This window comes from Wyeomyia smithii, chromosome 2 (assembly GCF_029784165.1).
Source record: "Wyeomyia smithii strain HCP4-BCI-WySm-NY-G18 chromosome 2, ASM2978416v1, whole genome shotgun sequence".
Lineage (NCBI taxonomy): Eukaryota > Metazoa > Arthropoda > Insecta > Diptera > Culicidae > Wyeomyia > Wyeomyia smithii.
Genome location: NC_073695.1, coordinates 161,455,044 through 161,482,369, shown reverse-complemented (window position 1 = coordinate 161,482,369; position 27,326 = coordinate 161,455,044). Strand labels below are relative to the sequence as shown.

The 27,326-nt window shown below is 39.4% G+C and overlaps 1 protein-coding gene across 3 annotated transcripts in view; it reads right to left on the bottom strand.

Moving 5' to 3' along the window:
* The window catches only part of LOC129721972 (uncharacterized), a 131,204-nt gene that overhangs the window by 36,939 nt on the left and 66,939 nt on the right, over window positions 1-27,326 (bottom strand). Inside the window, exons 4-5 of one of the 3 annotated variants that reach the window (XM_055675117.1) lie at window positions 25,339-25,829; window positions 24,711-24,838 (exon numbers count right to left, since the gene is read on the bottom strand). In XM_055675117.1, the coding sequence (XP_055531092.1) occupies window positions 24,757-24,838; window positions 25,339-25,829 (573 nt within the window). In that variant the 3' untranslated portion in view covers window positions 24,711-24,756. The remainder of the gene's footprint in view (window positions 1-24,710; window positions 24,839-25,338; window positions 25,830-27,326) is intronic. The other 2 variants (XM_055675118.1, XM_055675116.1) reach the window with 2 other exon arrangements.

The window sequence follows — 27,326 nt, the reverse complement described above, 5'->3', positions numbered from 1 at the left end:
CACACATCTGATCAAACTGGAGCGAATACAATATCGTTGTTTGCGTATCGCCTTAGGTTGCATGCAGTCGACCCATACGATGAGTTTGGAGGTCTTAGCTGGAGTACTACCATTGAAAAACCGCTTCTGGAGCCTGTCTTCTCGTATTCTTATCAAATGTGAGGTCTTGAACCGTCCCGTGATTGAAAATTTTGAAAGGTTAATCGAACTTAATTCTCAAACCCGTTTTATGACATTGTATTTCCATCACATGTCCCAAAATATTGACCCTTCTTCGAATATTCCAAATCGTGTCGACTTATCAAATACTTCTGATTCTACTGTGTTTTTCGATACATCCATGATAGAAGAAACTTGTGGAATCCAGGATCATTTACGCGTGCAGCAGATCCCCAAAATTTTTTCCAATAAATATCGAAACATCAACTGCGACAATATGTACTACACTGACGGATCACTTCTTGATGGGTCCACTGGCTTCGGTATCTTCAATAACAATTTAACCGTCTCCCATAAGCTCGATAATCCTGCTTCTGTTTACGTCGCAGAATTAGCTGCAATTCAGTACACCCTAGGGATTATCGAAAAAATGCCCACGGTCCATTATTTCATCTTTACGGACAGTCTCAGTTCCATTGAGGCTCTCCGATCGATGAAAGATGTTAAGCACTCTCCGTATTTCCTGGGGAAAATACGGGAACATCTGAGTGCTTTATCCGAAAAATCTACTCAGATTACCTTAGCGTGGGTCCCTTCTCACTGCTCGATACCGGGTAATGAGAAAGCGGACTTTTTGGCTAAGGTGGGCGCAACAAACGGTGATATTTATGAAAGACCAATTGCCTTTAATGAATTTTTCGCATTTGTACGTCAGAATACGATCATCAGTTGGCAAAATTCTTGGACCAAGGGGGAACTGGGAAGGTGGTTACATTCCATAATCCCCAAGGTATCGACGAACCCGTGGTTCAAGGGGTTGGATGTAGGTCGGAATTTCATTTGCGTGATGTCCCGGCTTATGTCCAATCACTATAGATTTGACGCGCATCTCCGTCGTGTTGGGCTCGGGGAGAGTGGTATCTGTGCCTGTGGTGAAGGTTATCACGACATAGAGCACGTTGTTTGGTCATGCCCTGTATACCGTGACGCCAGGTCTAGATTAATAGCTTCCCTGCAGGCCGAAGGTAGGCAGTCGGCTGTTCCTGTTCGTGATGTCTTGGCAAGCCGTGACCTATCCTACATGTCCCTTATATACGTTTTCCTGAAATCCATCCACGCCCCAGTTTAGTCCTATCCCCTTCCGCCTACATCCAACCAAACGACAAGAACACGTTAAGACCCCGGATCCGGAATCAGCAACTAGACCCGCACGATACTCTCAGGCCCCGAGGGAGACAACCCAATATGGCAGTCCGTAATATCTTGGCCCAGCAGCGGAACATATTCAATATGCTGCTTACCTATGGCGATGGAAAACCATCAAATAACAAATCAGTGCTTTTCATGCAAAACATTCTAGCTTAAGTTAGATTTAGTTTCAGCTCGTAGTCGGCAGCGAGGATGAAAAATTTGCTTTTAGTTATTAAGATACTTTAGAAAGTAAGCTACCAGATATAATTGGCGCCGTTAAACATGGAATTGTATTTGTGCCGTGTCAAATAAACTATAGATGAGAAAAAAAAAACAACGCGTTTGAAAATTTGCGTCAAAAATTTATTTTTCGATTTTCAAGAAAACTTTGAAGTTTAAGATTACCAATCCTTATTTAACACCTTTGGGTCTATTACTCACATATTACGTGCTCACATTGTCAAAGTTAAAACCTTATTTTTACTAACTTTATGGAGAAATTTGGATTTGTGCAGCAAAGGCACTTCTACTCATAACTCTGGAATTTTTGTGATTTTCGAAATGGGATTTCGTATGATGAAACTTAACAGTATTTGGCATCGTTTGCCATCAAAAACTCAAAAATGCAAGATTTTGAGTTGTGCCAGTGTTGCACGAAGCCGATGATATGTTAAATTTAAAATGTTCGGTATAGTTGTGCTGTTGGCTACCAAAAATTTGTTGTTTAGAATGAATAACAAATCCAGCAGAAATAATCAAGGTGTATTTTTAAGTGTTGGAGTAAATCTATTTTAACAAATTATAAGTTCGAAGGAGAAAGGCTGGGTCTCACCGCTAGGTGGATTAATTTAGGTTTTTATAGCAGCAGTTAGATATTTCAGTTTTTGCAACACAACAGTCAATAAAAATCATGGCGGCGGTTCTAGGGTTTGCAATCCCGGGAACGATTTCCCAGGAATTACCTTTTCCGGGAATTCCCGGATCCCGGGAATAGAAATATTGATTCCCGGGATCCCAGGATTCCCGAACTCCTCGAAAAATTTTCCATACAATATTGCAAAAAAACTAAATATCGTATCAAAACACGAAACTTACGTCGTAGAAGTGTAAAGCAGTTTCAAAGTGTGCATTATACGAAGCAAATATTTGTAATATCAGATCAATCAATATTTGTGTAATATCAAATTATTTGCTTAAATTATTTGTCAAAAATATATGCTGTCTTATTCAGTAAACGTAAAATAAAGAAATATTTTCTTCGTATAATGTCTTTTTTTGCTAATGACTTTACCACTAAGCCGATAGTTGCTTGATTTTTTATTGTTTATTGACAACAATTTTTGAAACCTGTAAATTGATAAAAAAAATTGAAACCCGTAAACCAATGCGACCAGAAATAAATAAATTAATAAAATTCAATCAGTGTAACTTGGGCCGCGATTTCACATCAATTACGTAGGCATTCAAATGCTCTAAAACCTGCCTGCCAAACACTGCTTTATCTTCAACAAACTAAGAGTATTGGACTCTTCAGTTTGTAATGAAATGTAGCAAGAGCTGGAATCGGTGGTTTAGAAGTATTCTAGAAATCAGACACCAGCGGTGATTCAGCGATCTTAAGCGGAGTTTTACAGAAAGGAATTACATCATTTGGGTTTAACGGAAAATTGTCAGCGGATATGAGGCCATTTTTCGGCATAAAAACCCTGAAACCTACTCTTCTGCTAACATTTGCTACAAAAATCGATCATGAATTTCTGGAGTGAACTTGAATAAGTTTTGTTTTTTAAACCGTTTTGCATGGGAATTGATAATGAAATTGTAAACGATTGTTTGATACCTTTTATTAATGAACTTATTATTTGAAATCTCATTTTTACTATGAACTTTTTTCCATTCCCGGTTCCCGGGAATTCCCGGGAAATGAGATGTTCCCGTTTCCCGGGAAATTAGCCTCCCCAGCTGGTCTTGAGTTACGATGCTGGTCTAACAAGCCAGTCGTCGTAGGTTCGAGTCTTGACTCGGGAGAGACTGTTAGTGTCAGTAGGATCGTAGCGCTAGCCCCGCAATTGTCCTGTACACTTAACGGTTCGCTGCAAAGTCTGTGTATAGTAAACAGAAGGTCAAGTTCCGAATCGGAATGTAGCACCAAGGCTTTGCTTTTTTTTCCGGGAAATTCATTCCCGGGAATATTTCAAACCCTAGGCGGTATGAAGTTTGCCGGATCAGCTAGTTTAAAATAGCTAATGGCTCAATAAGAAATAGAAGAAGAAAATCGATTGATGATGTATTGGGAAATTTTGTGTGATGAAGATAACTTATATGACGGAAAACAATAGAACTAGGGGAGACTTTGGACAAGAAGGCTAAACCTACCGGACAAGGAGACTGCTGACTTTAGGAGATTCAAACTATTTTAACTTTAGTTAGGGACGAGCGAATGTAGACAACGGGGGTGGTTACCCAGGATGATTGGTGGGAGCGCAAATTGAGTGAAAGGAAAACAAGGGAATAACCGGCCCAGGATGATTGAGTGTGCGAGTTTTCGTTTATTTCCAAACCTTTTTATCTTTCAGGAATCTCTAAAGCGGGCGGTCGCACCTTCGGACGGAAGGGGGACAGGTTTTATGCAGGCAACTGCATAATAAGGTGAAGTGTAAGTAATGTAAGTATGACAGTATAAAGTGACGATACATTTGCAAGAAGCAATTGTTAAGAGATGAAAAAAAAGTTAATAAGGCTGCCACAAGACAAGTGAAACTGATATTTCAACGCGGAAAGTAAAAGGCCTGATATAGATAAATCGTATTGGTATGTATCGAAATGATTTTTAAAAAGAAAACAAACATCAAATATCAATATTAAAAGGGAATAATGAAATAAAGAAGAGAATGCATATTTGAAGGTTATGTTTGTAAAATCAGATGAACCAAATACTAGTACACAAAATTATATTGTACACTTTAGTAGGGAAGAGAAAGTATGTTAACCGAAAAAAAGGAATACGGGCATAGATTGTAAGTAGAAGCGTAGAACAGAAAATAAAATGTAAAAAGCCCGTACGCGAGTGAATTAATTTTAAACAGCACGTGAGAAAAAAAGTACCAGAACAAAAAAGAATTGATGAAACAATAGCAAAAAAAAATATATGCACCACTAGCAGGGTTAGCATTAAGGATGGACATAATACGCAACACCAGCAGCTAAACGGAGATAACGAAGACGCGTTCCGGATCGTTGAAGATGACTACGATGCAGCCCCAGAAGGACTTAGGAGGTAGCCGAGTGCGGGGAGTTGAGCGGAGGGGTGTCAACGGACGGCGGGTACCCGGGAGTGGCCACGAAACAAATGATTACAGGACTGGCGGAGGAAGTTTTCGCTGTAAACTGAAAGAAGGATGGAGCAAGGCAAATCGATCCATGGATAATCATATATGAGATAGGTAGCCGAGCAAGACACGCACCCTACCCTAACAAAGCAAGAAACGAATGTAGGCCAAGTCAAAGCAAGGCCATAACCAACCCGGGAGAACTTCGTTAGTATGATTCTATCCAACGCATACAGATGTATAAAGCGCAGTTCTACATAAGCGCATATCAGTACGCGGTAAATTGACACCGTCGTAGAATAAAACAAAACTCGGTCAAAGCACACGAATCAGCTGTTGACGAGCAGTTCATTGGCATTCAAACTTATTGCCAAATGGATTAAATCAAAAAATGACGATTACACATAGCGCAGCGAGTGCCTCAGCAAGGCAGCGCAAACTAAACAACCCGGCGCGCAGAAGTGCGCTAATGAAGAATGAGTACCGTTGAAGATGTTAACAGAGGCAGCGTGATGACGTCGCCGCGTGATCCAGATAGGCGTCAACTATCGGCCGAGGGGGTCACCACCGCCCGGACACACTCCACCCGTCTCACCCGCAAGATTTTCGCAACACAATACGAGTAGCTGCGCAGCGGACGAACAGACACATAACATACGCGATTGTGAATTTATAAATTGAAAAAAAAAATATATATATATATATAAATATATATATATATATATATATATATATATATATATATATATATATATATATATATATATATATATATATAAATATATATATATATATATATATATATATATATATATATATATATATATATATATATATATATATATATATATATATATATATATATATATATATATATATATATATATATATATATATATATATATATATATATATATATATATATATATATATATATATATATATATGATATGTTGGAATATTATATAGAAACAAATATGTAAACAGTGACATTACACATGCCAAGAAACTTATTGTATAAAACCGCTAAGGAAAAGTAGACGCACCAAGAAGCCATCATAACTAGGCATTAGGCCGTTATGTCTTCGCGATAACAACCACCTCGGGAGAGTGGGGAAATGTGACGCAACACCCCGCGAAAATTACCCAATGTTTCGTCACGTTGGCATCAAAAGTAAACTGGAGCATTAGCTACAGGGTTCACCTAACACGCAGGAAACACCTTGCAATAACATAGCGTTCTAGAGCATTCCTATTAAGAATCGTTGGCCAAACCGATAAATGAGAAAACATCCGAACGAGCGGTAGCGAGTAAGGACAGCATATACTTGAACAATAGAGTCGGCCAAAGGCCGCGAATGTGTGATATTCAAGCGAAAATAATTGCAACTAGTTGCAGCTGCAGCTTTCTAGCACGCACTTGTAACTGACTTTACTTTACTGTCTGTACCGAGAAAGCTCAGAAGCAAGAGTTCCTGTGACTATGGTCCCAGGATCGGCTTACTACTGGGTAATCAGCGGGGCTTCGCGATCAACTGTGCGGAATACCTTTACCTTCCTATACGAGCTATTGTAATATTCCAATTGTATTTTTTTCTTCATCTAATTAATTGTATTTAAAAAGCAACTAATTGTGTAAGAAAACTATTTTATTAAAAAGAACTTTATTTGGACGGGAATATTAAGTAATTTATTAATCTTTTCTATTGTGAGTGTGAACGTCTGTGCGGGTGTGGGTGGGGTACTGCTTTACTTTGTTGCTGCGGGTTGACGCTGCTGCCGCTGCTTTGGGGTGATTCTCCGCTTCGTTGCTGCTGCGGGTTGGTGCGACTGTGGTTAATGACGTAGGGAAGCGGGTGTGAACAACTCAAACGCTGGCTGTTAATTCGGTCTGGTCTTCCCTCATTGACGTGAATCGACAGACCCAGGACGATACCGGAATGACCGTGCCGAAGGGGGCTGGTCCTTCACGTGTAAGACGTAGCGGGCATCCAGGGCTCGCTAGGCCGGTCGTGTGCTTCCGGTACCGTATACTACGGTCCAATCTAGGTTAACTTGCCGACAAAATTCCGGAACAACTCCTGATGCAACTCACAACTCGCACGAAATTACACACGAGCATTGATAATTTTTCTCTGGTCGTATCGATACCAGGTTGATACCGATCGCGGAACATCGATATCAGCTGTATCGATATTTATTTATTTATTTATTTACTAGCTGACCCGGCAAACTTCGTCCTGCCTATTTTAGTGTTTAATTTAATAATTTTAAACATTTCAAATTCATTGATTTCTTGCGATTGGATTATGTCGTTTAAAAATGATTGGTTTTACCGAAATGGCAACATCCTCGACTTTTGGCTTTTATACATTACCTCTATTCTGGATATATATTGGGTGCATTTCAGTTATTTTCGTTGTTTTACAGAAACTGAAAGTGGTCATCTTCTTATTCATAATGGTGTCCAGGGTCAATGCTTGGCTTCTCTACATCATTTCGATTACGGACATATCCATATGTAGTAGTATTCGGTTATTTTCGGCTGTTTCCCAGAAGTTGCCATTTTTCAATTCAAACTGTTGTCTAAGGTCAATTTATAGCTCCTTGCATCATTCTGGATCCGGTGATACTCATATTGGGTGGTATTTGGTCACTTTGGGCTATTTTTCAGGAACCGTAAGTCGCCATATTGGATTTAAAAATGGCATTTGGAGACAATTTCTGGCCCCTGAGCATCATTGTGGTTTGAGAAACACTCATATTGGGTGTTATTTGGTTATTTTCGACTGGTTTCCAGAAACCGGATGTCAACATCTAAGAATGAAAAATGGTGTCTGTGGTCGATTCTAGCTCCTGTGTATCATTCTGGTTCCGAAGATACTCATATTGTATGGAAATCGGTCATTTTTGGCTGTTTTTTTAGAAACCGGAAGTTGCCATCCTACAATTCATAATGGTGTCTGAGGTCAATTTTCAGCTTCATTTTCGTTCCAGAGATACCCATATTGGGTGGTATTTGGTCATTTGCCGTTGTTTTCCGGACACCGGAAATCGCCATCTTACAATTCAAAATGTTGTCTAAGGTCGATTTGTGGCTTCAGTGCATCATAACAATTCCGGAAATACCCATATTGGGTGGTATTTGGTCATTTGCCGCTATTTTTCAGAAACCGGAAGTCACCATCTTGGATTTCAAAATGGCATTTGTAAACAATTTCTGGCCCCTGACCGTCAATCTGGTTAAAGAAACACTCATATTGTGTTCTATTTGGTCATTTTCGGCTGTTTTCCAGGCACCGAAAGTCGCCATCTTACAATTCGAAATGTTGTCTGAGGTCGATTTGTGGCTTCAGTGCATCATAACAATTCCGGAAATACCCATATTGGGTGGTATTTGGTCATTTGTCGCTGTTTTTCAGAAACTTGAAGTTCCCATCTTGGATTTCGAAATGGTATTTGGAGACATGCCAGAAGAAGGAAGGGTATCGGAACATTATGGACATGTTTGTTACACCTAGAAACATTCACTTGCCAAATTTGGTTATATTTGCTTGATTGGTTCTCGAGCTGTGCGTAATTTGAGTTTTATTTGTATGGGACCCCTCCCTCACAGAAGAGGGAGGGGAGTCGAACCACTGTGGACATTTGTATGGGACCCCTCCCTTCCAGAATAGGGAAGGGTGTAGAATCAACATGGACATATTTGCTACTCCTAAAAACATCCACATGCCAAATTTGGTTCCATTTATTTGGTTAGTTCTCGAGATGTGCAGAAATTTGTGTTTCATTTGTATGGGACCCCTCCCTTCCAGAGGAGGGAAGGGTGTTGAACCAACATGGACATATTTGTTACTCCTAAAAACATCCACATGCCAAATTTGGTTCCATTTGCTTGGTTAGTTTTCGAGATGTGCAGAAATTTGTGTTGCATTTGTATGGGACCCCTCCCTTGCAGAAGAGGGAGGGGTCTCGAACTATCTTAGTCACCTTTCCCGGTCCCTAAAACCCCTATATACAAAATTTCACGCCGATCGGTTCGGTAGTTTCCAAGCCTATATGAATCAGACAGACAGACAGACAGACAGACAGAGCTGCATTTTTATATGTTTAGATTCAATTTCAACTGACAAAGTGTTAATGAAGTGTGTAATGGGAAAGGCCAACTTGAGCTGATAACATCATAGCCATTCTCAAATCGGCATAAAAACCCATTTTTAAATTAGGTGTACAGAGTTCACAATTACAGATCACATACAAAAATCAGTCAAGAATTATAAAAAGTAATAACACTATAACACATTTTCACACACATTCTACCTGCTACTTAAAACAGGTCTATGAAAAGCGGTAATTTTTTTTTATCTTCATTACGGTCAGTCAGAGATGGCAGATGTTTTTCAAAAAAGTTTGCAATTGCTCGCAAAATTGACAAAATCTTGAAATTTGAAAAAAAAAAACTGATCGTGATTTGAAAAAAAAACGCGTTTAAGTAGGCAAAAGTCTGCAGAAATCTGCAAAGATTTTGAGAAAGTCTGCGCAAGTATAGGGAAGCTCTTACAAAAATCTACAAAAACTATGGAATAGCTGCTATTATTTGCGAATCAAAAATCTGCGTTTAGCAGACAATTGACCCTGCGGTCAATAGACCTAATGGGACCACGGTGGGAATTATTTGTCACATACAAATCAGTGCAATAGCATAAGCGCGTCTGCGACCTGATTTGGAATTTCGGGCAGCACAAAAGTTCTGACGTTTTATTCGTTTTTTTTTTCTTCATCTATAATTTATTTGACACGGCACAAATATAATTTAATGTTTAACGACGCCAATTATATCTGGTAGCTTACTTTCTAAAGTATCTTAATAACTAAAAGCAAATTTTTTATCCTCGCTGCCGACTACGAGCTGAAACTAAATCTAACTTAAAGCTAGAATGTTTTGCATTAAAAGCACTGATTTGTTGTTTGATGGTTTTCCATCGCCATAGGTAAGCAGCATATTGAATATGTTCCGCTGCTGGGCCAAGATATTACGGACTGGCATATTGGGTTGTCTCCCTCGGGACCTGAGAGTATCGTGCGGGTCTAGTTGCTGTTTCCGGATCCGGGGTCTTAACGTGTTCTTGTCGTTTGGTTGGATGTAGGCGGAAGGGAATAGGAATAAACTGGGGCGTGGATGGATTTCAGGAAAACGTATATAAGGGACATGTAGGATAGGTCACGGCTCGCCAAGACATCACGAACAGGACGGCCGGCTGCCTACTTTCGGCCTGCAGGGAAGCTATTAATTTAGACCTGGCGTCACGGTGTACAGGGCATGACCAAACCACATGCTCTATGTCGTGATAACCCTCACCACAGGCACAGATACCACTTTCCCCGAGCCCAACACGACGGAGATGCGCGTCAAATCTATAGTGATTGGACATAAGCCGGGACATCGCGCAAATGAAATCCCGACCTACATCCAACCCCTTGAACCACGGGTTCGTCGATACTTTGGGGATTATGGAATGTAACCACCTTCCCAATTCCCCTCTGGTCCAAGCATTTTGCCAACTGATGATCGTATTCTGACGTACAAGTGCGAAAAATTCATTAAAAGCAATTGGTCTTTCATAAATATCACCGTTTGTTGTGCCCACCTTAGCCAAAGAGTTCGCTTTCTCATTGCCCGGTATCGAGCAGTGAGAAGGGACCCACGCTAAGGTAATCTGAAACGATTTTTCGGATAAAGCACTCAGATGTTCCCGTATTTTCCCCAGGAAATACGGAGAGTGCTTAACATCTTTCATCGATCGGAGAGCCTCAATGGAACTGAGACTGTCCGTAAAGATGAAATAATGGTCCGTAGGCATTTTTTCGATAATCCCTAGGGTGTACTTAGTTGCAGCCAATTCTGCGACGTAAACAGAAGCAGGATTATCGAGCTTATGGGAGACGGTTAAATTGTTATTGAAAATACCGAAGCCAGTGGACCCATCAAGAAGTGATCCGTCAGTGTAGAACATATTGTTGCAGTTGATGTTTCGATATTTATTGGAAAACATTTTGGGGATCTGCTGCACGCGTAAATGATCCGGGATTCCACGAGTTTCTTCTATCATGGATGTATCGAAAAACACAGTAGAATCAGAAGTATTTGATAAGTCGACACGATTTGGAATATTCGAAGAAGGGTTAATATTTTGGGACATGTGATGGAAATACAATGTCATAAAACGGGTTTGAGAATTAAGTTCGATTAACCTTTCAAAATTTTCAATCACGGGACGGTTCAAGACCTCACATTTGATAAGAATACGAGAAGACAGGCTCCAGAAGCGGTTTTTCAATGGTAGTACTCCAGCTAAGACCTCCAAACTCATCGTATGGGTCGACTGCATGCAACCTAAGGCGATACGCAAACAACGATATTGTATTCGCTCCAGTTTGATCAGATGTGTGTTTGCTGCGGAGCGGAAGCAGAAACACCCGTACTCAATGACAGACAATATCGTTGTTTGGTAAAGCCTTATAAGGTTTCCTGGGTGGGCTCCCTACCATTGTCCGGTTATTGTACGAAGAAAATTCACTCTTTGTTGACATTTTTTCATCAGATACCTCACGTGACAACCCCAGGTGCCTTTAGAGTCGAACCAGATACCAAGATATTTGTGTCCCAAAACCTGAGAAATCGTTTTACCCATTAATTGTGTTTGAAGCTGAGCAGGTTCATGCTTCCTAGAAAAAACTACTATCTCAGTCTTCTCCGGAGAGAATTCGATACCTAGCTGTAAAGCCCAAGCAGACAAATTGTCCAAGGTATCTTGCAATGGTCCTTGCAAATCGGCAGCTTTGGCTCCTGTAACAGAGATTACACTGTCGTCTGCAAGTTGTCTTATCGTGCATGAATTTGCCAGACATTCGTCGATGTCATTTACATAAAAGTTGTAAAGAAGGGGGCTTAAACATGAGCCCTGGGGAAGACCCTTGTAGCTAATGCGAAAAGTTGCCAAATCGCCGTGCGTAAAATGCATGTGCTTTTCAGACAAGAAATTGTGCAAAAAATTGTTTTAAATTGGAGAAAATCCTTGTCGGTGAAGTTTGCCCGAAAGAATGTCAATAGAAACGGAATCAAAAGCCCCCTTAATGTCCAAGAACGCAGACGCCATTTGTTCTTTGCGAGCATACGCCAGCTGAATATCTGTTGAAAGCAGCGCAAGACAATCATTCGTCCCTTTGACACGGCGGAAGCCAAATTGAGTATCCGATAGTAGGCCATTTGATTCGACCCAATGGTCTAAACGACGGAGTATCATTTTTTCCATCAATTTTCGGATACAGGATAGCATTGCAATCGGCCTATAAGAGTTGTGATCAGAAGCTGGTTTCCCTGGTTTTTGGATGGCGATCACCTTCACTTGCCTCCAATCCTGCGGTACAATGTTTTGCTCCAGGAACTTATTGAACAAGTTCAACAAGCGCCTCTTGGCATTGCCGGGTAGATTCTTCAACAAGTTGAATTTGATTCTATCTAACCCAGGCGCGTTATTGTTACAGGACAGGAGCGCAACTGAAAATTCTGCCATCGTAAAAGGTGATTCTATCGCGTCGTGACCCGGAGACGCATCATGAACAATATTTTGCTCAGGAACAGAGTCCGGACATACTTTCCTTGCAAAATCAAATATCCACCTACTTGAAGACTCCTCGCTTTCGTTGACCGTTACGCGATTCCGCATTCTTCGGGCTGTGTTCCAAAGAGTGCTCATCGATGTCTCCCTCGACGTCTCGTTCACGAACCGACGCCAATATCCGCGTTTCTTTGCTTTAGCCAAGCTTTTAAGCTTGGTATCAAGCTCCGAATACCGTAAATAGTCGCCAGGTATACCTTCCTTCTGGTAGGCCAAAAACGCGTCGGATCTTTGCGTGTAGACATCGGAGCACTCTTGGTCCCACCACGGAGTGGGAGGCCGTTCTTTAATCGTTACGCCGGGATATTTCTTCGTTTGGGCTTGCAACGCGGCGTCGAGAATCAAGCCCGCGAGGAGGTTGTATTCTTCAAGTGGTGGATGATGTTGAATCGAATCGACCGCTTTTGAAATCATTTCCTCGTATAACTTCCAATCTACATTCCGTGTGAGGTCATACAGAATGTCAACTGGTCGCATGCGAGTTGACCCGTTATTAATTGAAATAAGAATAGGCAAATGGTCGCTACCGTGAGGGTCGAGGATTACCTTCCATGTGCAATTCAACCGTAGCGACGTCGAACATAAGGATAGATCCAAAGCGCTTGGGCGCGCTGGAGGTTTCGGGATACGTGTCATTTCGCCGTTGTTTAAAATAGTCATGTCGAAGTCATCGCAAAGGTTATAGATTGAAGAGGAGCGGTTATCATTGTAAGGGGAACCCCAAGCCACGCCATGAGAGTTGAAGTCTCCCAAAATCAAACGTGGCGAGGGAAGAAGTTCTATTAAATCAAAGAGCAGCCGTTGCCCAACCTGTGCTCTGGGAGGAATATATATTGAGGCAATACAAAGCTCTTTACCTTGTATTGTCATTTGACATGCGACAACTTCGATGCCTGGAATCGAGGGGAGGTTAATACGGTAGAAAGAATAGCACTTTTTAATCCCTAAAAGTACTCCTCCATATGGGGTGTCTCGATCAAGGCGAATAATATTAAAAACATGGAAGTTGAGATCAATATTTGAAGTAAGCCAAGTTTCACAAAGAGAAAATGCATCGCATTTGTTTTTATTTATCAAAACTTTTAACAAAATTTTTGGTAAAATACTTCTACAATTCCACTGTAAGACAGAGATAGAATCCTTCATATACGCAGTTGAATTAGGCATCGAAGGATACAATCGCTGCAAGGAGGGGCCATTGGGCAGTCAACTGTTTCAAAAATGATCTAACTGTTGGGAGAAATGCTGTAAGAAAAATTTTAATTGGATCGGGTACATTGAAAGTTTCAAAAATCCGGTCCACAATGTCAGAAAATTTCACTAATCCAGAGTTTGTTTCATCAACTGGATGTGCAAAAGGAACAACTGGGGTTTTAGATGTTCCTGGCAGTGCTGGGAACTCCTTCTGGGACTTTAAATTTGCAAGCCCAGGAGGAGTTTGCTTCGGGTTTTCCGCAGCACTGTTTGGTTTGCTTGTAACTTTCATTTCACTTTGAGAAATCTTAGGACCTTTTCTGGGAAGTTTAGGAGAGGAAATATTTTTCCTCTTTCTAGACTCCCCAGGATTGGCGTAAGATGTTCCCGCTGGTGAATCGTCAGAATCGGTTTCATCAGAGGACAACAGATCATAAGGGTTTGATGTAATGGGAGAAGTGGTAACGGTCTTCTTCAGCATCTCAGCGTAAGAACGCTTCGAACGCTCTTTGAGAGACCTCTTTATTTTATCCCTGCACTGCATGTACACCGCACATGTCGAGAGCTCATGCTGACTCTCCCCACAGTGAATGCATTTTTCAGCATTTTTACTGCAGGAATCATCCGCATGATTCCCCCCACACTTGCCACAACGTGCCTTATTGCAGCAGTAGGCGGCGGTGTGGCCTAACTGCTTACAATTCAGGCAGTTCATGACGCGAGGCACATATAATCGCACAGGGAGACGAACCCGGTGGATCGAGACGTGGCTTGGTAGCGCTGACCCGGCGAACGTAACTCGAAACGAGTCTGACGGGGTGTATACTGTTTTGCCACCGATGATCGATGCTGACCGCAATTGCTTGCAGTCGAGCACCTTTACATCGGGACAGGTTTTGTTTTTAAAGCACCCTTTGGCACTTTCCAGTATACACTCGACGGACAGACACGAATCGGTTATGACACCGTCGATCTCCACGTCTCGTGCGGGTATGTAAACGCGATACTCGCGTGTGAAGAGCTCAGAGCAAGCTATATCGTTGGCCTCTTTCAGGTTACTGACCACGACACGGAGCTTGTTAGGCCGGACCTTGGAAATTTCGGTCACGCCCTTGTACTCTTTCGTCAGGTCTTTAGAAATCTGCAAGAGGTTCAACTGTTTCGATTTCGGTCCCACCTTTGGCCGAAAATAGACAGTATAGCTGCCCTGGGCTCCGTCTGGGTAAAGCCTGGGGCGAGGGGGGACTGAAGAATGAACAGGGGAGGGGGTAACAGGAGGGTCAGAGTCAGAGGGGTTCGGGGATGGTGGCGCGGGAGGCGAGGGATCTACATCCATCCCGCTAAGTCTAGCGCACTAGCGCCGACAAGAGCACGTACCTTTTTACTTCTCCCTTCCAGTAAGGTTGGTTGTCCGATCGTTCGAAGTTGCAGCCGTTACAGCCAGCAGCACCAATACAGCAGCACCAAACAGCCACCAGCAGCGAGCCAGGTGTGAGATCACTCCACACAGCGATACAACTCACTGTCAACTGATGGCTTCTTCTTTTCCTCTTTTGTGTCTCGTCCACTGCTGTAGCAAAATTCAGCCAGCAGCCAAATCGGCTTACGCACCAGCTGGTAGTCACGATGCGAAACAGTTGCACAAAGGCGCGACCTTGAACCCGGATTTATTTCACTCGACCAGGCAAACAATGCCAACACTTTTTCACACGTCTTTTGTTTTATATTCTATCGGAGCGATCACCGATCACACGTCCGATACTGATGCGTGTTCGGCACAGAATGTTTTATTCGTTATTGTCTGCCTTTCTACAAAAAAATATTACAAGACTCTGCAATGTTGAGAAGATGACTTATTAAAAACCGATGTTACAGTTCAACAATGTTAAGAATATTTCAAATATGGAACAAGAAACATTCTGCATTCAACATTCCAAAACGGTACAAGACATGGACCTAATTTTAGTTAAGCTTCCGTTTTATGTTTAGAGTTATCCGTTTTACAAACAAATCACAATTTCTGGTTAAAATGTTGCATTTTGGTCTTTAAACTGATCACTCTCATATTTAAACATATCTAAAATATTTAGAACGGCTTTCTTAGTTATCTTTTCAACTCAATTTAGTCATTTTTACGCGTTTTCATAAAAAATTGAGACAAAACCCTTACATAAAAAGACTGCTGTATAATTATTGGAATACTGAGCCATTCACCTCAAATTGCTTGTCAGGTGAGTAACGCGGAGATTCCGATTTTTCTCTGCATAGACAGTATTGTCAATTGCGAAACAATTTTTCTCGCAAGAGGAACGAAAACCATCTTAGGAGTGCGCGGGTATATGCAATCTGGTAGTGCCCTTCACAAAAAGAGTCAAATTTCCGCGCTGTTTGTTTGTTTCCCTTCAGTATTTTAAAAATATCGGGGCGAAAGTAACGATCCGGCTTAATAATCAACGTCAGTTGCATCGATAAAAAATACCGATATTCAGGCCCCGCGGTATCGATACCGAAGGTATCGATAAGGTATCGGCCAATGCTACTACCAGATACTTTCTGATGATGGCTGGCTTCTTGGATCACCAAAATAGCTTTTCGCGCGGTTTTCTTGCCCAATTGGCCCTGACGACTCTGTTGATATTGGTTTGGTTTTTACTTGCGAAAGTGAAGGAAGGGAATATTTTTGCTTTTGTTTTCACACATAAATTGACAATTGCATATGAGAACTCGCGTAGGTGCGAACAGCCTTAAAAATCTCTGTTACTTATGTCAGGGCCAATATGCTGGGCAATGGCTGCGCAATATTTCGCGCCTTGGTCAATTTGACAATCATCTGTATAACAGATTTCCTCCCCCTCAGTTTATCTGTCATACTGGATGGGTTGTATGCCTATAAGAGGGCTTCAATGTCTATTGCAGCATTATCTTGTATGATGTCCAATAGCTCAGTGGTGTATGGCAGCAAGCGAAAACTCCTAGCTTGCGTGGCTTCGTCCATACTGAGGTACGGCGGGCCAGCTTGGTCCAAAGCACTAGGTACTAGTAAATACCGTAATAAGTTGGAAAGTACTTAGAGCCTCATGTGCTGCCTATAATCGCATACCAGTCCCATATGGATTTTCATCGTTTTTGAGTTAAATATCAGATTCTATCTATTTCTTGCTCTACTATCGATTAAAGAAACCAAAAAGTATGTTTTATTTGAAAAAAGTCGGAAAAAACGTGAGGTTAAATTGTCCCATCTTGAAAATAATCGCATATCAGTCCCACCAAATGTTTTCCCTGAGTATGGCCATATTTTTTTCTACAATCCATATAATAAATACTTGGTGTTGTTTTTCTAGCTTTTACTGTTAAAAAATCATCAAATAATGAATAATTGTAAGGTTATTTCAAATAAATTCCACACAAAAAAATAATTTTAAGTAGACAACCAAACAGCAACTTTTTCTGAAAAATCGTTCCTTAAAGGTTATTCGTCAATCTGAGGTATAGCCTTGAGCAATGCTGCTTTCTGCAAGAGGTTAATTTCCTGTGGATGATCTGCTCACTTAAAATAATTATTCAAGTTGAAAATGTCAGAACTCAGAAGATTTCAGTTGCTTAGCTAAAAACAGCTTGTACCTCTTTTCATCGCCGTCGTCTTCCGTCAAGTCTTGTAATGAAATTGGAAACTACCTTTCCTCAATACCATTTTTCCAATATGCTAAATGCACGGGCTAATGCGGAACAATATTATTCAGCAAGTATTGCGAAATACTGAAGTCATAAGAAAGGATATTATTAAGTAGCATATCCAAGACTTCAACCTTATATTTTGCTTTTCCAACGACGACCCTAGAGTCGGGGTAAGTAATGGGTGGATGTTTCCGCCATTCTCTATGCAAAATATTTAGACACGTCTGCCCATATTAAAAATACTTGAGAAAAATATGGAATAGTACACCGACTGATTGAAAGTGAGACTGGTATGCGATTATTTTGCTACTCGATGGCCTAAATAATCGCATATTAGTCTCTTCCTTATTTTTCATTGTAATTTTCACGACGAAGGCAATTCTTCAATAAAGAAGTTATGATTGAGGTCTGTTTTATTACATCATGACGAAAAAATTAGAATAACCCACCCCAAACAGGAGAAATATCCAAAACAAGAAAAATATCTTCAAGCGCCGTTTTCTCAGCTTGATGATTTTCCAGATGGGACTGATATGCGATTATAGGCAGTGTGCCTACATACAAAAATGCCGAAATTAACGGCATCTTTTTGTGTAGCTGCTATGCACCACCGAGATGGACCTTGGAGTATTTTCAACAAATGTTGGAAGATCTAACCAAGATAATTATCAGGCGGAAACCGGTTATTAGCGGCTGAGACTTCAGCGCTTGGGCCCTGGCGCTTGGGGTAGCAGATGTACCAACGCTAGAGGGTACAGTTAGCTAGAAGCTCTGGCGAAATTTCCGGAGAGGTAAGTCTGCAGTTGAGGCTATCCGTACAGTGCTTGAGATAACCGAAAAGGCGGCCAAACAGAAGCGGAGAGGTAATTGTTATTGTGCCGTAGTTACAATCGACATACATACACACAGGAAACGCACAGTTCGTCGAATTGAGTTAATAATATAGCATTCGGCCGTATTGATTACCTTTCTACCATTAGTTTTGCCAGTGATTGCTATATTTTTCTAGGACAAAGGCAAAAATTCAAAGAATAAATTACAAAAATAATAACCATGAACAAAAATAATAAAAAAAAATCCTCTCACGTATTTTTTTTTGTGGAATATTTCAAGATGGACGTATTTTCTGTTACTAAACAATGGTAGGACAACCTGTCACGCTTTGAAAATGGCTGTATGCCAAAATCCAAATTAATACACCTAGCGGTCAGACCCAGCCTTTCTCATTCAAACTTTTATTTGTAAAAATAGAGTTACATGAACGCTTCAATCCAATTAATGTATATTCACTCTTTAGGTTCTAAAACATTGATGTTGCAATCTATACATATAAAAATGCAGTCCGATCTGTCTGTCTGTCTGATCCATATAGGCTCAAAAACTACCGAACCGATCGACGTGAAAATTTGCATGTAGGGGTTTTTGGTGCCGATAAAGGTTCCTATGATAACCCTATGAGCCCTCCCTCTTCTGGAAGGGAGGAGTCCCATACAAATGAAACACAAATTTCTGCACAACTCAAGAACAAACCAAGCAAATGAAACCGAATTTGGCGTGTGGATGTTTTAAGAGGTAACAAATATGTCCATAATAGTTGAACGCCCCTCCATTTGCCGGAAAGGAGGGGTTCCATACAAATGAAACACAAATTTCTGCACATCTCGAGAACTAATTAAATGGAACCAAATTTGGCAGGTAAATGTTTTTAGTGGTAACAAATATGTCCATAATGTTTTGACACCCCTCCTTCTTTTGGAAGGGAGGGGTGCCATACAAATGAAATTTCTGCACATCTTGAGAACTAACCGAGTAAATGGAACCAAATTTAGCATGTGAATAATTTATGGGTAACAAATATGTCCATAATGGTTCGACACCCCTCTCTTTTCTGGAAGGGAGGAGTTCCATACTAATGAGACACAAATTTCTGCACATCTCGAGAGCTTACCAACTAAATGGAACCAAATTTGGCAGATGAATGTTTTTAATCGTCGATTATGTTCCATAATCGACCTCAGGCAACATTTTGGATTGTAAGATGGCAACTTCCGGTTTCTGGAAAACAGCCAAAAATGGCCGATTTCCACCCAATATAACAATATCCGGATCTAGAATGATACACAGGAGCTGAAATCGACCACAGATACCATTTTGAATTCTAAGATGGCGACTTCCAGTATTGGGTGTTATTCGATCATTTTCTGCTGTTTCCCATGTGCTTCCAGAAGAGGGATGGGTGTCGAACCATTACCTCTAAAAATATTCAAGCAGAATGACGCTCAATTGCCAGAAATTATCCTAAATACCATTTGAAATCCAAGATGGCGACTTCCGGTTTGGGAAAAACAGCCTAAAATAACCAAATACTATCCAATATGAGTATCTCTGTAACCAGAATATCTCATTGCATCAGCTAATAATTGACCTCGAGCACCATTTTAAATGGATGAATGGCAACTTCTAGGAAACAGTCGAAAATGACCGAATAATACTCAATATGGATGCATAGAAACCAAACAGTGACCCTGGACACCATTTTTAATTTAAAGACGACCACTTTTAGTTTGTGGAAAACAACCAAAATAACTAAATACCTCCCAATATGGGTATTCCCGGTGTCAGATTGATGCCAGAAAGTCTGTTGAAAATGACCGTTACCACCCAATATGAATATATATTCAGAATTAAGGCGATGTACAGAAGCCAAAAGTCGAGGATATTGTCATTTCGATAAAACCAATCATTTCAAACGATTTGTTATTTGACTTTGATCATATCCTATGGCCGATTCGTCGTGCATTTGCAGACTTTAAGCACATCGCAAGGAATCAATGAATTTGGAACGTTTAAATAGTACGATACCACATTTAAATTATGTTGAGGCCACATATATCGATCTAAGCAGGTATAGTTTTAAATAGTCTTTGAATTTCTTGTCTTTCCATAACTTATGAGCCACGTATCAAATTAATATGAAGTTTGTTATTTGTAAGTTTGAGAGATGACTCGTTCGTATGACACTGGTTGTGTTCAAATAAGTCGTGTAATCTTTGAGATAATAGACTTTCGTTGTTTTATTAACAATTTAATACATTACGGTTCCTTAAGTTCGATTATAATCAAATGAAATGGGAACGTATATGGCAGCCAAAATTTAAAACCACGTGTTCAATCATGATTCATCAGGTAACCCTTAACTAGCCAGTTCATCTGATAATACTATTGATCAAATCGGTTGTGTAGTTACTGAGATAATGAAGTTTCGTGATTTTCACATTTCGGTACATTACAGACGAAATTACAGTTCGATTACAGTAGAAATTCGATTGGGAGTTATGAGGCAGCTAGACTTATTAATTGACACTAATTTTGTTGAAATCAGGTCAGCCATCTCTGAGAAAAGTGAGTGAGTCCAAGTAGTCGTCGGAATATGTTTCTTTTCATAGCTGGATTTCACATTTTTAAACATAACAGGCAAAGTAATAGTCCGATTGCAAAACAAATCGATAGGGTCTTATGGGGCAACTAGACCTTCCATTTGACACAGATTTTATGAAAATCGGTCCAGCCATCTCTGAGAAACATGAGTGAGATTAAACAGTCTTCAGAACATGTTTCTTTCCATGACTTTTGAACCACAAGTTCAATCTGCATAAAATTCAAAAGTAAATGGTACTTCAGGTAGCCCGTTCATTTGAAATCAATTTTGTTCAAATCGGTTGTGTAGTTTTTGAGATAATGATGGTCCATGATTTTTACATTTCGATACGTAACCTCTAAACTATAAATCCGATTACAATAAAATTTAATAGGGTCTTATGGGACAACAAGACCTTTCATTTGCAATTAATTTCATGAAAATCGGTCCAGCCGTCACTGAGAAAATTGAGTGAGAACAAAAATCTGCACATACACGCACATACATACAGAAAATGTTCAACTCGTCGAGCTGAGTCGAGTCGATATATGCCATTCGGCCCTTTGGAGCACTTTTATCCTTTCGGTTTTTTCAGTTGAGCTCTCGCGCAGTATAGACGTCTTTTCTCTTGACCGTGCCGGAAAGTATACAAAGCATCTATATTGTCTGTTTTTTTTTGCCGTTTGCGAGGTGTAGTTAAAGTGTTCTATGCCGATTACTACTAGAAACCAATCTAAAAAGCGTTTACAAATCAGCCCAACGGAGGGTGATAAAAAAGACAGAAATTCGTCATCAGAAAATCCGGCAAAACGATCGTTAAAGGAAAGTGTCACCAATATGATGACCGACATGACGCTAGGAGATCTGCACAATCTGCTCAAACGTGAAATTCAGTCGTCGAAAGACGAAATCCAACGTAGCATTATGGGAATGAAGGACGAGTTGAGGAAACTTGGCACCGAAGTTGATGAAGTTAAACGGTCCCAAGGGTTCATAAACGCAGAGTTCGAGTCTTTTAAGAAAAATATTGTTACAACAACGGAAAGCATGAAGCGAATGGACAATGACGTTGTTTCTCTCAAGGTCAGTCATGCACATGTTTCATCGCAGCTAGCTACCATAGACCGTGATCTCAACTACATCCAACAAGAACAGCTATCGAATAATATGTTACTGTCGAACGTTATTAAAACCACCGATGAAGATCTTTGTGCAATTATGTGTAAAATAAGCGAGACTCTGGGAGTTGAGCTGTTCGACCGTGATATTTTCGCAATCACCCGTTTATCGACGAGGAACGCTAAGCAAATCGAGCCAATCTTGGTACAATTCTCTAACCGGGTTGTGAAGGAAAAATTAATGACAGCAGCGAAGAATATCACACTATCTTGCCGGAGCATTGGATTTTCGATCGATCAGCGAATCTACTTGAACCATCACCTAACGCCGAAGAATCAAACTTTGCTACAAGTAGTTAGAGCCTACAAGAGGGAGCACAACTACAAATTCGCATGGTTTAATAGGGGCTACATCTACATCAAAAAAGATGAAAGCTCTACAGCTTTACGAATCGCATCGAGAGCGGATTTGCCTTCTGGCATGGAGCAATAGTCTCATCAGTTTTTTTTTCTTCGAGCGCAACCACTAAAACGTTTTTTTGCATCTATTTAAATATGGAGCAGCAGGGAGAGCATCTAGGCATTGAGATCGATCATCGTCTAGATACAGTAACGATCTCTTCATCGACTTTGAATATTCTGCACCTCAACACTAGGAGCTGTCGCAGTAAAATGTGTGATTTGGTTCAGATGATCGATGACTTGAAATACGTTCATGTAGTAGTGTTTAGTGAAACCTGGCTTTATCCAAACGAAATCTGCAACATATCAAACTACGATGCATATCATTCGTGTAGATCTGATAGAGCGGGTGGAGTTTCTATTTTTGTATTATCCACTTTGAAACATAGAAAAATTTATGAAATGATGGATGACGTTAATAATTTCTTAATAATTGAACTAATTGATCATAATTTAAAAATTTTTGGTGTTTACAACCCCGGAAGAAATGTGCAAGATTTCATCAATAAATTTGAGGATACCCTAAACAAAAACTCTAGAATGCTCGTGATAGGAGACATGAACATTAATTTATTGGATGATAAAAATAGTATTGTGAACGATTATAAACACCGTATTAGTGCGCAAGGATTTGAAATAATAAATAAACTCCACCATAAATATGCAACCAGAATATCAAATACCATCTCAACCATCATAGATCATGCTATCGCGGATATTTCTAAGAAAAAAATATTAATCATTATCAATGATACTGAAAATCATATATCAGATCATAAAGCCATAATATGTTGTATTGAAAATAATGTAGTGCACAAAAGTAAAAAAATAAGAAAATGCATTGTAAACTATGATAATGTTATAGATGATGATTTTAGAAGCCAATTAGAACTTGTGACAACCTGTGAAGATTTCGAAAGCCTTTGTAATAGCAAAATAAATAGCAATAAACATGTTTATGATGTATCGATAGCAAAAAAACCATTACAACCATACATTAATAGCGAACTCTTTGAAGATATAAAAAAGAAGAATAAGTTGTTCAAAAAACTCAAAACTGATCCCAATAACATAATATTAAAAAATCAGTACTTAAGGCTCAGAAACACTATAAGAAATAAGACAAGGAATGCTAAAAAGACATACTACGATGCAAAATTTAATTATTGTGCTGGAGATTCCAAAAAACTATGGTCTGTTATAAACGAAGTTGTATTTAACAAAGCACGCTATAGACAAAACGAAGAAATCACTTTGGTTGAAAATGGTCAGAAAATTGAAACACCATATCTTGTAGCTGAAGCTTTCAATGAATATTTTATAAACGTAGGACAAGTAGGGCCTGTAAACGTTCCTCAGACAAATTTTCAAACCTCGCAAAATGTTATTTGCAATCATGAATTTGATTTCGCTCAGGTCGAAGAAACAAATATTGTACAAACAATAATCAATCTCAATCGTGCTGCAGCAGTTGGAAAAGATGGTCTTTCTGTAAAATTTCTTTTTCGTACAAGAGATTGTGTAGCACCAACTTTAACAAATCTAGTAAATCAAATGTTCAGAACAAATGAGTATCCAACTTCGTTGAAAATTGCTAAAGTCATACCTCTATTCAAGTCTGGTGATTGCACTTCGAAAAGAAGTTTCGGACCAATATCCATCCTGCCAGCTACATCGAAAATTTTTGAAAGAATAATAGAGAAACAAATGAAAATGTATCTGCTTGAAAATGACATCATAAACACAAACCAGTATGGTTTCCTTCAAAAGTCAAACACGGTAGCTGCTTCGGCAGATCTTATGAATGTTGTATACACTGCTAGAGACAACGGTTTGAAAATCGCATGTATATTTTTGGACTTAAGTAAAGCTTTCGATTGTATATCCCACTCGATACTGTTACGAAAAATACGAATGTATGGCTTTAGTGAATCTGCGTCAAGTTTGTTAAAGACTTATCTAGAGCAAAGACCGCAGTACACCTTTGTTAACAATTGTTACAGCTCATCTTGTGTCATAAAATCAGGCGTCCCACAAGGTTCAATTTTGGGTCCTTTACTTTTCCTTATTTTTGTTAACGATATGTTGGGTTTGCCCTTAAGAGGTCGCTTGCAGTTGTATGCAGATGATGCCTGTCTCATCTGTGAAGCAAAAACGTTCGAAGAGCTTGAAGCGAATATGCAACACGATCTTAACCTACTGTTACATTGGTTGAACTCAAATAGATTGAGATTGAATGTTGAAAAATCCTGCTATATGATAGTAAACAGTACTGCTTCATTAGATATTAGAGTTGACTCAATACCATTGAAAAAAGTAGATACAACGAATTATTTAGGACTGGTTATTGATTCCAGTCTATCGTGGAAAAACCATGTAGATCATGTTATTAAGAAAATAACACCTTACGTATTTGCTATTAAAAAAGCAAGACCACTCATCACCGAAGATACTGGTTGGAAACTGTACAATTCATTCATATTACCTCATCTTACGTACATGAGCTGCCTATGGGGATGTGCCGCCGAAGTTCATTTGAAACCTCTAAAAGTACTGCAGAACAGAGTTGTCAAAACTATTTGTAATTTACCACTGCGCTTTCCTTCAATCGAGCTGTATGATGAAAAAACATTATCTGTTGATTCACTATGCACTTATAATATGCTACTGCATATCCATAAAATACGCCATAATTTAATAAAATCAAATGTAAGATTAGTTCAAGTATCAGAAATTCATGCACACAATACTAGGGGACATGATGCTATGTATGTGAGTGGTCCAAGAACTACATACGGTTATAAAAACATTTTCTATAGAGGTATTATAATGTACAACACCTTACCACTAGAAATTAAGCATTTAAATGTAAGATTGTTCAAAAGAAGATTACGACAACACTTGTACAATTAGTTTTAGAAATTTTGTAACAGCCAACTGATAATTTTGTCTCTCTTCAAAGGTAGCTGATAACAGTTTGTTACAAACTTTTAGCTACAAATACAATAAATAAAGCAAAAAAAAAAAAAAAAAAAGTGTTTGCTATACCTTTCTAGGGGAAAGGCAAAAATGTTATACCCAATCATAATTGAAATAAAGTTGTAATTACTTACCCTTTTCGCCTAAATTCAGGTTTAGTTTGCATGGAAAACATTCCACCATAATAAGATTGCAGACTCCATGCGGCTAACTCATTTTTTGATTTACTAAAAACACCAAATCCTGGTAGCTGATGAACCAGTTTTTCAAAAAGCTCGACGCTTTCAATATCACTAGCTGGGTATAAGTCATGTATATCCTTAATGTTTCCGATTTTTAGTGGCCGAATCACTGCTTCGTTTGTCGGCAACGGTTCCAACTCTAATTCCAGTTCAGATGGACATTCATGAACATAAATATCTCCGAAAATGTGTCCAACTAGCTGACCATTGACCTTTGTGCGAAATATATTATCCATTTGATTCATTATGCCTACGTGTGTAAAATTCATGTATATCGGCTCGGTCCAATTGAATAAAACATCTTCTTGTTCTATCAGTGACATTTTATCCAGTTGTTCAGGAGGACAGAATATTCCAACACTTTCGTAAATTTTGTTGTAGGGCTGTGGAATATTGATAAATTATCAATATAGATATCTAGTTTTTGAGTAAATATGTTCGATGTCATCAATAAATTATATCGCTTTGAATTTGATTATTCATAATTACTATAAGAATGTTCACATAATTGCCTTTAAGTTGCATACCTAGTAAAAATGCCTAGAAACATTGCAATCTTTTTTTTTTTAAGGAATTTTAACAGGTCGTCTGTCTTTCTTCATTTACAAAATAGCTAAAACAATAAGAAAGCATAAGAAGCAAACACTAGCACCGAGCACTATGAAAAACTTTTTGAGTCATAAACGGGTAATTAAGAGATGTGTGCTTGAAAACCTTAAGTGAGAGATTACACTTGCACATGCATTTCACTGATTGGAAACAAATAAACCGCTTGGGCGTCGTACATAAATCAAGTAACTCTAAAAATCCAGATCAGACCCCTTGTCCCTTAATCTAAAAATAAGTTCCGTTCAATATGACTCAATTTGTAGCCGCAAGAAACCGCTTTGACAAGCGAGTAGTGATCTTAGTTGAACCACCAAAGCCTGACAAAGTTATTTTTAATTGACAATTATCAGGTTACAGTGACGCTTTGACCCGTCGCTTTCAAATGTAAAGCTTTTGCATCATTCTCAAGTTCTTCGTGAGTCACATGAAAACTACTCGGAAGCTCTTGCTTTGATTTTGACAACTGAAGGGCTAGAAACTGATACAAATGCGTTTCAATTGAAAGAAAAGATTATCACCGTCACTCTCACATGACGATTGTCAATCAAAATGACAATGAGCGCTAACGGAGACAGGTAGCTTCAATACAGTACTTCGCGCAAATATATGGACGAGGGAGAAAAGAAAACCGTGACAATATGAAACGGAGAACACAAAAACCAGTTTCCCAATCCGAGGTGGTTACGCAGCACCAGTGATCAACTGCGGAAAAAATTCCGAAATATTGATCAGAATTTGCGTGACGTATTCATTGGATGCCATTGCCATTTTAAATGCGGTTTGCGGTATCAGAAAACTGTCATCAAACGACGCGATGCGGTACTAGTTTCAATTCAGACGCTGGAGAAAATGAAAGAGTCTATCTCTCCGTCACTCTCTCCAAACGTCAAATCCGATATAAAAGTCGCCTTACTAAATTTTACAGCGGTACCACTGACATTGTGGTACCACTGACATTGTGGTACCACTGACGTTGCGGTTCCACTGACACAGCAAGAAACGACATGATTTGCCAGTAATGACAATTGTGATAATTTTGGTAATACCATTTATACGGTAATTTCATGTTAGAACTGCACTGTGGTCGAGAATAATCATGGTTTTTAAGTTGTTTACTGAACAAATGACGCCATATTGAATTAAGATTTTGGATACGGGATACTCATTAAACGTCAGATCCCTGATGACAGCAGAGCCAAGAAAAAATCGACAGTGTCACGTATGTCTTATGTATATGGTAGAACCAAGCTATTCGTTGGCAAAAAGTACTT